Here is a 12,318-nt window from a genome sequence, read left to right as displayed (position 1 = left end):
CTAGGTCAGAGCCAGAGAAGTTCAACTACGTCAGCAAAAAAAACAAATTTTGTGGTGTGGTAATCTTGCAGTTCTACACAAGAATATACTGAAATGAACACAAGACAGTGTATAAAAAATACAGTGTAAAAAAGAAAGCCATTAAACCATTCTTCTGAACTGGTTTAAGGTTTTGCAGAAAGAGTGATTTATTTGACAAATTGGTTATGGCTATTAGAGAATGGGCTATAGTGTCTCAGCAAATGTGAAAAACTGTATTGTAAATTGTAAGTTACACCTTAGTGTATGAGGGAGATTGATTGCAAGAGACTGGACAAGATTCAAATTTACGCTTTTACTGTTTGTACAGTAATGTTTTGACAGACCACGCCATTGCGATACAGAAAGGTCTTCCTACACCTCCTGACATTCCTGTCTGTTGGATGTAGAAAATACTTTTTCTAAATGCTTTTAAATTTGTGTTTTGGTTGTTCTGTGCTTATGAGAAGACAGAATGTTCTGTGCTTATGAAAAGACAAAGTGTACACTATGTAACAGAATCTGTTAGTAAAATGTGTGCGTGTAGTTGCGAACTCTCTACATTTATGTCATTTCTGAGAAACCTTTGTTTACAGGCACGTAGGAGAAAAGAAGCCCTGCAAAAGTAGTAGCAATTTGAAGGTCACTTTAGACTAGACTTTTGGTCACTCTAAGAAGAAGAATGGGATGGGGCTGTTTTTCTTTTTTGTGCAGGAACGGTTGGCGATAACAGGCCCTGATTGGAGGAGAATGGTTGAACGATATCAGGAGGAGAGGCCTGCAGAATCAAGAATATAAATGCATATTTTAGCTTTGTGAGACATTCCTGGACTGCCCAGAATGTCAGATTTGATACTGGCTGTTCTGGAACCCTGAGCTCAGCACTCTTTGACTTTACAATTAAATTGATTTAAACTTATTACGCAGACTCGAACTGTTTTATTTAAAGGGCGGATAAACGGACTGGGGGGAAGTAGGTATTCTTAGAATACCGGCAACTTCCAACATGGACCACAAATTCTCATCCACATTACAACAAATATCTTCTCTTGTGATGCAGCGTGGAAAGAAGCACAAGACAGATTAAGAAAAAAAAGTATAATGGAAATGTATAGAAATATGCTTGACATATTATGACAACTTGTCAACCATTTTGCATGTAAATACTTATGTTTTGAGGGGTATTCTACATCAGGGTATCTGCAGGTTTCTATGAGTTAGATTTAAGACTTTTTAAGACCTTTTTAATACCGTACAGAATGAAATTTAAGACCAATTTTGTAGTAAAAAATTAGCAAACACCACACAACACAACCAATTACCTCAAACTCTTTATTGATTTACAGAAAGAGTGAAACAAAATTGCAAAAACATAGTCTTTGCACTGACTAATCATTAGGAAGAATATTGACAGCCATGGGATTATGAAGATTTCAAACAAACACTGCATGCCATTAACCTGAACATTTGTTTTTTTACTATATTGATCTCAGTTCTTTGCCCTTTGCCTCCAACTCGGTCTCAATTTGCTGTAATTCACTTGTTTTTTCTTTATATCTTTATATCTCTTCCTCCGTTTGATTTTGTAATGAGCTGTGCCATCAAGGTGCCAGCTTTTCCTTCAGCTTCTTCTGCAAGCTGATCTGCATCCCTCTGTAGGCTCATAGATACCTGGACCAGAATTTTCTTTTTCTTTTTCAGGTCCTCGATGTTTTCTTCTAAAGATTTCCGTTTCTGTGCCTGGACATCTGTAATTTTCTTAGCCTGCTGCTGATCAAGGTGCATTCTATATCTAGACCTGGCAGATGCAGCTGAGGCCAGTAACTCTTTAGAAATAGGCACATTGAGGAGCCCCCCACAGATGTTGACATAATCGCATACCAGTCGATGGGTGACCATTGTCTCCTCCTGCATATTGCAGGTCTCCACTTCTTTGTTAATGGAGAATCCCCTCTCCACTGTAGCCTGCCCATGGGACAGGAGAAGCAGTTTCTTGCAAAAGCCCCACAACTCATCATAGCGCTCGGCAAGTACACCATGCAAGAACGTATCTAGCCTGGTTTCTGTGGATCGGTATGAGACAAGGGTCTCATTTTCAGCAGATAACATGTCACTAAACTGCTGGATTATCACATCACCTACAGAAAACAACAGTAAGGAAAAAATACTATTATTTTTTTTCTTTTTAAGTATGCATGCATATAAAGTATTAATACAATGTTTACACAAGCCATTTTTACATTTAGAATAATGGCATATTTCACAACTTGATTTACTACCCTTCGATAGAACTGAACTATTCTTTCCTACCAGCAGAGACACCTCCTGACAACTGTTGGGCTTGCAAAAACTTCTGCACCAGTTTTGTCATGTTGCTCTTGCACCAGTCAGGGTCAGACAACATCATGCTGGGATCCAAACAGGCCACCTGCCTCACCACAGGATACTTTAATGGGCTCTTTTCCTGTACTTTCTGGATGATGGTAGACATCATTTTAAGACAGTCTTTCCTAAACTCCAGAACTGTGAGTTCTCCTGTCTTTTTCTGTTTCTGTAGTTCCTGATGGGAGGATGCAAAAACCTATTATAACCTATTATGACCTTTTATGAAATCAAGCTTTTAGCTGAATCAAAATAACTTGAAAACAATACCTTAAGAAGAGATTCTGCACCCAAGCCTATGTTTACTTCCTTTGGATTGACCCAGCTCTGATTGTCACTGACATCCAATCTGACCAGCTGAAGTGGACTGATATCCTTGAGTACTTCTTTCTTGACAAAACGCCTCAGCATACTCTGCCAAAACACACAAAAAAGTTACATTTACTTGAGTTCAATTTTAGTATACTACAGTAACAACTATTGTTGTTAGTGTTTGCTTCATCTCTTAGTTCCATAAACTATGTATGCCATTAAATGTACAACTTCCAAACAAGATTTAAAATTAAATACAATTATTAGATTAATTATTAGCATTATGAGAGTGCTGCACTGGAAATACAATACCTTCAACAGCTCAGCCAAGTCTTTGGCAAGGAACGGAATCACAGGCACATTTGTTTGATAGAAGGTAAGGAAAGGACTGAAGGTCCTTGTGATAGCCATGTAGAAATGTAGCTTTGCCAGAATAAGAGGATCTTTTTCAGCAGCTTCAAGAGTGTCATAAGATGCCGTTCCTGGATTTGGTATCTTCTTTTTCCTGACTGCATCCATGTACATGGTCACTGATGGCCAAACCTCCAAAGCTCTCTCCACGACTGGTAGATTTTCGAGCCACCTGTGTCCACAGAACGAAAGTGGAAATTTTGTGCATTTGGTTAGAGCCGTGAAATCCTCTCTCCTAGCTGGCGCATTGTGGAAGAGTACGTGCAAGGCATTTAGAACCTTCTCCATGTGCCAAAGGGAGAAGCCACGTTTGCAGGCATTGTGGAGAGTGTGGAGGCCACAGCTCCCCACCACAATTAGCTGTGTGCCATCAAACTGCTCACAATGCTCCTGTTGCAGGAGTTCTAAAAACCTCCAATTAACATTTGGTCCATCCATAGAAACAGATAGAAGGTTTTTCAAGTCCAACTGTAATTCACATTCCTAGGGAAAAGGTAAATAAATGAAATATATAAAAAAATAATATATATAAAAATATATAAAAGTATGTATGTATGTATATATATATACACATATACACACACACACACACACACACACACACACACACACACACACTCATACGTATATATACACACACATAAATACACATGTGTATGTATGTGTATATATATGTATGTATGTGTGTGTTTAATTTTGTTTAATTAACAATCATTTTGTTCTATTCTGATTTTAATAGAACATGTTTTATATATAAAAGTTTTATTTATTTATATATGTGACCCTGGACCACAAAACCAGTCATAAGGTAAAATTTTACAAAACTGAGATATATACATCATATGAAAGCTCAATAAATAAGCTTTCTATTGATATATGGTTTGTTATGATAGGACAATATTTGGCCGAGATATATCTATTGGAAAGTCTGGAATCTAAGGGTGCAAAAAAATCTAAATACTGAGAAAATCACCTTTAAAGTTGTCCAAATTAAGTTTTTAACAATGCATATTACTAATCAAAAATTACATTTTGATAGGTTTACAGTAGGAATTTTACAAAAAATCTTCATGGAACATGATCTTTACTTGATATCCTAATGATTTTTGACAAAAGAAAAATCAATAATTTTGACCCATACAATGTATTTTTGGCTATTGCTACAAACATACCCCAGCGACTTAAGACTGGTTTTGTGGTCCAGGGTCACATATATATATATATATATATATAAACACACACATACATATAGACACTTCATAGCATATAAGAATAATTATTGCTTCCAATGATACATAAAAATTTGATTTGTGAAAGGTTGGTACTTACTTTGAAATGGTGAAGCAAATCCTGAGTTCAGAATTCATGTCCCATGAATTGTGACCCTAGGTATCTTGACTGGACGCGATCCTGCCCCCAAAATCGAACATGCAAGTCCAACTGCTTACTTTTGGACGTTTCATTAAGGCTCTCATCAAACATTAAAACAAACATTTCCTTGTTAACATCCGCAACGAGGAGCTTGGTTATGTAAGGAGCCAGTCCAAATCTGGCAATGTATGCAGTTTTGTCTTTGCCACATGCAAATGTACGAGCGATTTCAGAGTCTGGAAACATAGTTCGGAAAACGTCACCGACTGCTTCGTTAGCAGTATAGGACTGATGCTTCGTTATCGTATGCAGACACCAGAGTACCTCGGCTCTAAGTGTTGTGGTAGAGGCAAACGTTGCTCTGATGTCTGCTGGAGCGGAAACCGCAGTGATTAAAGTTGAAGCTGATGCAGTCACTGATGTTTGGGATGCAGCAGCGCTCTGTGGTAGGCCTACTGTTGTGGGCTCGACGGAGCAGAGCTGGTAAATACCAGGTGTTTTCCGACAGGTTTCCGCAGCCACTTTGTGTTTTTCACACTGCATGTGCGTCTCCAAAGCTTTCACTCCCATTGTTCCGAGTTTTACGTTTTTTTTGCATAGTATGCACCGGACCTCGAACACACTGCCACTAACTGGTCTTAACCACGGCGCAAAATTAGGGTTATGTAACCAATTTTCACTAAATTTACATTTCCCCATGGCTAAACAAGGCTAAAGCTCAAACTTTACCATGGTTCACGCAGCGCAACCGTAAAGCCTGTGTCAAGCGAACTCCCCGCGAACGCGTATTTTAATTGGTTCCGCCCATTCTGTGATGCGTGACAAATAGACGAAAAGATTTCAAATTGAATAAATAAAATCTTTACAGGGTCGGTTAGATTTCATTTTTAAGACCTATGAAACGCGAATTTAAGACATTTTAATGCTAATTAAGGCCTTATTTTTTAATTATGGAATTTAAGACTTTTTAAGGATCCGCGATACCCTGTACAGACTATTCTACAGAGACCAAAATAATACATTTTGATCAACATGACATAAGCAATTGATAATGTAGGATACAGCAGAGAATTATACATAATCATTTGCATGGATATATTAAAGCAGTTGCAACTTGTTCAAAAAAATGAGAAACTGCTTTTTTGATGTGCATAAGTGGAACAATGATGTGAAGATTGAACAAGTAGTTTTGAAAATTTAAATTCTGATCTGAAAAATTTACCAAAGCAACTGAGAACAACTGTAAACACAACAGTTTAATGATTAAAAACAACTGTAAATATCAAGTACAAAGAGAGAGAGAGAATGTAAGACCTTTGTACATAATATACAAAATATTGTCAAAATAGTACATAAACACACACCAATATCAAATCTTTTCCATTTCTATAATTGGTATATCATCAGATCTGCTCATTATACATATTTATCTGATAAACACAGAACGGGTATTAGAAATCTACATGAAAATCATGGAAAAAATATTGTGGAAACTTTGTGTGGGTGATGCTGTGGTACGGGTAAAACCAGCAGAGTGCTTTTGATCAGATCTTTGAGACCATGTCAGTCATCAAACCATGTGAGATCTCTCCCTTCCCCTCTGAATGATCCTCTACGAATGCCATAGTCCCACAGGAGTTCCTCATTGATGGCAATATCCCATAGAGCAATAAACAAAACACATTTCCTGGGTCTGTCAGACAGTTCAAGGAAACTCTGTGGCCGCACATTATTTTTCCTTCAGGAATGATTCAGTCTCCTGCCAAATGTTTCTTTGTCAGGGTGCCCTTGCCCTTAAAGAAAAAGAGGTATGATGGCTCCCCAGTGAGGGTCTCCACCCTCTGCTCCCCTTCCTGCTAGGAGACTACTCCACCATTGTAGTCACACACAACCTGGTTTTTCTGGAAGATCATGGCGGCAATGACCCCTGCACAAAGGCAAATGAACATACATTTGAGCAAACATCTTCCCTCTACCTGTTCCTTGATATAATTATAAATGTACTTAGTCACACCTTTGCCTTTCCCCTCAAAGTGCTTAACAGCCAACCCTTTCCATTTCTGATGGAACATGGAAGCAATGAGGAGAGGGTCATTTGTGTCAAGGGATGGTCCTTGGCAGGGCACCCATGCTAGTAGAACACTATCCACAGTTGGCACATCGGTGGTTCACGGGGTCTCCTTGGCAATAGCATGCTGGACACGAGCCAGTCCTGTCGGTGGACTGCTTTGGGGGAAAAGCATCAGGTGAGTTTTAACCAAATATACCTCAGAAAATTTGGTCTGTAAAGTAATTAGCATTCCTGTAAGCACTTACCAACAATATACTGTACACGCAGCTTGTACTGAAGCCTCCTCCAGTAGTAGTAGTAGTAGCTGCGGTCCTCAAATCCTGCCTCTGTTACCTGGGCCTTTGTCGGAAGGTTCCCATCAAGGGTAATAGGAAAAAGATCTTCAAAAGCTCCCCAAAACCTAGGTGTTGGGAGCTGTACCACTGGAGTAGGTGGAGATGTCCTGTTTAAAAAAAGATAAATATAAAAATGAAAATTATAATAATCTACTTAATTTAGAGCACAGTGCCTTTATGAGTTGGATTGACAAAAAGAAAATGAATAGAATATAGAAAAGAATAAAATCTGAATAGAAATCTGAATGACAGTTAGATAATTTCTTACAATTACTAACCCTACTCATGAGGATCACCTTATTGACGTGTACTCATTCTGTACCTCTCCAGCATCCGTGTTGGCTCCTCCTCAGCAGTAGAACTGGATGGACTGACCACCATTCCGTGGCTCTGGTGGTGGTGTAGGTCTCTCTTGCAGCCTTTTGACATACCTGTTGGCATGCATTTAAGAGAGAAATGAAGGTAAGATGTCTGTCATGGCTTAAAACTCAACTGTATCCACATGAGCCACTGGCTACAATACTTACTTTTCTCGTAGTCGTTGCACATCGGTTGTTGGGTTACGAAGAGAAAGCCCTGAAGCTCCTAGGAAGAACCGGTCCCAGTCGTCCCCCTCCAGAGCTTGAGCCTTTAAATATCCAGGCCGGATCTGCTTGAAGTAGCAGTCCAACCACAACGGCAAAGATTTGTCAAGTCACCATTATTTATATACTGCTTTTAACAATACACAATTGTGACAAAGCGGCTTTACAGTGTTAAATAGTGATGCCAAATAAAAAAACTTTGAGAACATTAAGACCGGAAAGATAAGGTCTAATGTATTTGTGTATGAGCACATCTAAAATATGTCGGTGGTGAGCTCACCTTTAACTCTTTAATAACTGCAGGACCCAGGTCATAAACCCACATCAACGTGGCAATACAGAAGCTACGGAACTCCATCTTTATCTTTGGAGGGACATCTTTATTTTGACCAAGACAGTCGGACACCCCACCCATGTCCTCCTCTATGCGAGCAAGGATGTCCGAATTCTGGATGGCAGCACTAGGAAACGAAGGGATCTTTACTGTGGTATGACTAACATACCCTTGGACAGCCTATTACACCCATCAGAAATTAATTACAATGCCTACTCTCCATTCACAGACCTCCCTACCTGTGATGCTGCTCTGTGATTAGGAATCCCTTTGAACTGAAATATTGTGCCAAGGAGTCACAAGATGGGTCCTCACTTACCAATTTTCTCACCTCTGAAACATTAATAACCCTCCCCTCTTTTGTCCACTTATCTTGTGACACCTTGGCCCTCAATACTTCAGCCTGGATACAATCAACTTCTGCATCCCGTAGGCATCTTTTTCTGAGGTGCTGTTCAATTTTGGACTGGGGCCTTAGACATTTCAAGCAGTGGACCACCTTAGGGGGATTACTGCACACAGCTAAATAGCATGTAGATAAATGATCAGTCACTTGACACAACGCACATGTATGCTAGAATGACCTTTACATTACAATATTGATATTTCAGCACTTACATTTTGTTCTCTCCATGCTTTTTTTCTGTTTTCTCCAGCAGTGTGTGTTTGCAGCAATGAGAAACAGCCATATTAAAGGTAACGGGTGTACAAACATTAAAACATGGTAACCATAAATTAAATATGCCGCAACACCATTTATGTGTCTGTATCATGCATATATAAACTTTATGTAAAACTGACATATTTTCAAGCAATATACACTACTGTTGAAAAGTTGGGACAGTACATTTGTATTCTTTTCTTTTTTTTTGGAAAGAAATACTTTTATTCAACAAGGACGTGTTCAGTTAATAAAAAGTGATTTACATCATTAGAAAATATTAATATTTGAATAAGTGATGTTCTTTTCAATTTTTATTCATCAAATGATCTTGAAAAAAATAAACACAGGTTCCAAAAAAATTATTTATTTATTTCAAGTACTCATAAATCAGCATATCAGATTGATTTCTGAAGGATCATGTGACACTTAACACTGGAGTAACAGCTAATAAAAATTCAGCTGTGTATCACAGGAAAAAAAAATATTTTCAAGTATATGAAAAAAAAAACATTTTACAATGTAATAACATTTTGCAGTATTATGATTCACATTCCTTTGTATAGTGCATGTTATTATACACATGGTTGCAAAGAAGCTTGACAGAATTGTATAGTTTCTAGAATCTGTGTAGTACTTTTTCAGTGGTGACTATGTCAAGGGGATGTCCAAATAGTAGACATGTACAGTACAATCATACAGTTAATTAATTAAAAAATATTCAAACAAACGGCGAACACGACGAAGGCAAGGCAAGGCAAGTTTATTTATATAGCACATTTCATACACAATGGTAATTCAAAGTGCTGTACATAAAAAGGAATTAAAATCACAATAGCATAAAAATCATAAAAATTTAAAATAATCACAACAATAAAAACAAAATTAAGAACATTTAAGATGATTTAAAAAAGAAAATGATTTCAAATTAATTAATACAGAAATGATTATACATAAAATAATGCAATCTGTTCAGACGTAGCACAGTGCTCATTCAATAAATGCACAACTGAACAGATGAGTTTTGAGTCTGCATTTAAATGTGACTAATGTATTAGCACATCTGATCTCTTCTGGAAGCTGATTCCAACTGCGGGCGGCATAATAGCTAAAAGCAGATTCCCCTTGTTTTGTTTGAACCCTTGATATTACTAACTGACTCGATCCTAGTGATCGGAGTTGTCTGTTAGGTTTGTATACAGTGAGCATATCTGCAATGTATGTAGGTCCTAGGCCATTGAGTGCTTTATAAACAAGTAAAAGTACTTTAAAATCTATCCTAAACATAACTGGAAGCCAGTGTAGGGACCTAAGGACTGGTGTAATATGCTCTGATTTTTTGGTTCTAGTCAGAATCCTGGCAGCAGTGTTCTGTATGAGCTGCAGCTGTCTAATGGTCTTCTTGGGAAGACCGGTGAGGAGACCATTACAATAGTCCACCCTGCTGGTGATAAAGGCATGAACAAGTTTCTCCAAGTCTTGATGGGAAACAAAACATCTAATTCTTGCAATGTTTTTAAGATGATAGTATGCTGATTTAGTTACTGCTTTGACATGGCTACTGAAACTGAGGTCTGACTCCAGAATCACACCCAGATTCTTGACTTGATTTTTTGTTTTTTGACCCCTAGTGTCAAGGTACGCATTTACCTTATGAACTTCATCTTTGTTTCCAAATGCAATGACTTCTGTTTTCTCCTTGTTTAACTGTAAAAAATTTTGGCACATCCAACTGTTAATTTCATCAATGCATTGGCAGAGAGAGTCAATGGGGCTGTAGTCATTTGGCGATAAGGCTAGGTAAATCTGGGTATCATCTGCATAGCTGTGATATGCTATTTGGTTCTTTCTCATTATTTGACTTAGTGGGAGCATATACAGGCTGAACAACAGAGGCACTAGAATTGAGCCTTGTGGGACTCCGCATGTCATGGACGTCCACTTTGACTTATGTTCTCCTATACTCACATAATAGCCTCTCCCTTCTAAGTATGACCTGAACCATTTGAGAACCATCCCAGAAAGCCCGACCCAGTTTTCCAGTCTATCTAAAAGAATGTTATGATCGACTGTGTCGAACACAGCACTGAGATCTAGTAATACCAGCACTGATATTTTGCCAGAATCTGAATTTAGGCGAATATCATTTATTATCTTTATGAGCGCTGTCTCTGTGCTATGATGTTGTCTGAAGCCAGATTGGAAATGGTCCAGGTATCCATTTGAGTTTAAGTAGTGATTCAGCTGATTGAAAACAACATTTTCAATAATCTTACCTATAAAAGGAAGATTTGATATTGGTCTATAGTTGCTCAATATGGTGTTATCAAGATTTCTCTTTTTCAAAAGGGGCTTAACAACTGCAGTTTTCAGGGAGTTTGGAAAAGTCCCAGAAAGAAGTGAGGTGTTCACCACTTCTAAGAGATCTGCTTCTAAACAGTTAAGCACACTTTTGAAAAAAGATGTGGGAAGTGTGTCAAGGTGGCAGGTTGACGATTTGAGGTGCTGTACTGTTTCTTCCAAAATGTTGCTATCGATTTCTTCAAAATATACATAATGACTTCTTTTTGAAACTGCGGTCGAATCTGTCTGACCTCTGCATAACTTGAGGGTGTGCTAATTGTCTTTCTGATATTATTGATCTTCTCAGAAAAGAAGGAAGCAAACTCATCGCACTTGCTGTCGGAGAGCAGTTCACTAGGGATCTGACTAGGGGGGTTTGTTAGTCTCTCAACGGTAGCAAAAAGAGTGCGAGTGTTGTTTAAGTTCCTGTTTATAAGGTTTGAAAAGAACATTTGTCTAGCTTTACCTAGTTCAACATTGAAAGCATGAAGGCTGTCTTTATAGATGCTATAGTGAATTTCGAGTTTCGTCTTCCGCCACATCCGCTCAGCTTTTCTGCATTGTCTTTTCATACTCTGTACTGCTGTTGATTTTCTCCACGGCGATTTCTGTTCGCCAGAAATTCTGATTTTTACAGGTGCGATGTCATCAATGACATTCTTAACTTTTGAGTTAAAGGACTCCAGGAGAAAATCAACAGAGTCTGCAGAAATGCTTGGCATTGAAGATATAGCCTTCATAAATAGCACACTAGTGTTATCATTAATGCATCTCTTTCTGACAGAGACAGATCTAGATTCAGTGGTAGCAGAGATCAATATATCAAAGAAAATACAGAAGTGATCAGACAGTGCTACATCCTTGATAACAGTGGATGAAATGTTTAGACCCTTACTGATGAGTAAATCAAGAGTGTGTCCACGATTGTGTGTAGGCCCATGCACATGCTGAATCAGGTCAAAAGTGTTCAAAACTGTTATAATTTCTTTTGTAGTTTTGCTTTCTGCATTTTCTATGTGAACATTAAAATCCCCTGCAATAGCAAAACAGTCAAACTCTGAACAAATCATTGATAGCAGTTCTGTGTAATCTTCAACAAAGACTGCACAGTATTTTGGGGGCCTGTAAATAATGATAAACAGAATGCGTGGAGCCCCTTTCAACATAATCCCTAGATATTCAAAAGACATGTACTGACCAAATGACACTTGCTTGCATTGATAAACATCTTTAAAAAGACCAGCTACACCACCGCCTCTTCAAACAGCTCTGCAGACACTCATGAAAGTAAAGTCTGGAGGCGCTGCTTCATTGAGGACTGTTGCACTACCGCTGTCTTCTAGCCATGTTTCATTTAGAAACATAAAATCCAGGTTGTTTGTGGTTATAAAATCATTGATCAGAAGTGATTTATTTTTTAGTGAGCGAATGTTTAAAAATGCTAGCTTGATGGCATTACTTTTTGTATCTAGAGCAATCTTAGTTTGATGCAGAAT

General features: G+C 38.1%; 1 protein-coding gene across 1 annotated transcript in view; it reads left to right on the top strand.

Annotated features, from left to right (window-relative positions):
- LOC141326080 (uncharacterized) overlaps positions 1-12,318 on the top strand; it is an 80,716-nt gene that overhangs the window by 22,595 nt on the left and 45,803 nt on the right. Inside the window, exon 4 of the mRNA XM_073834777.1 lies at positions 3,340-3,343. Coding sequence (XP_073690878.1) covers positions 3,340-3,343 — 4 coding nt within the window. The remainder of the gene's footprint in view (positions 1-3,339; positions 3,344-12,318) is intronic.

Source organism: Garra rufa, chromosome 2 (genome assembly GCF_049309525.1).
Source record: "Garra rufa chromosome 2, GarRuf1.0, whole genome shotgun sequence".
Lineage (NCBI taxonomy): Eukaryota > Metazoa > Chordata > Actinopteri > Cypriniformes > Cyprinidae > Garra > Garra rufa.
This window is presented reverse-complemented; position numbering and strand designations above follow the sequence as displayed.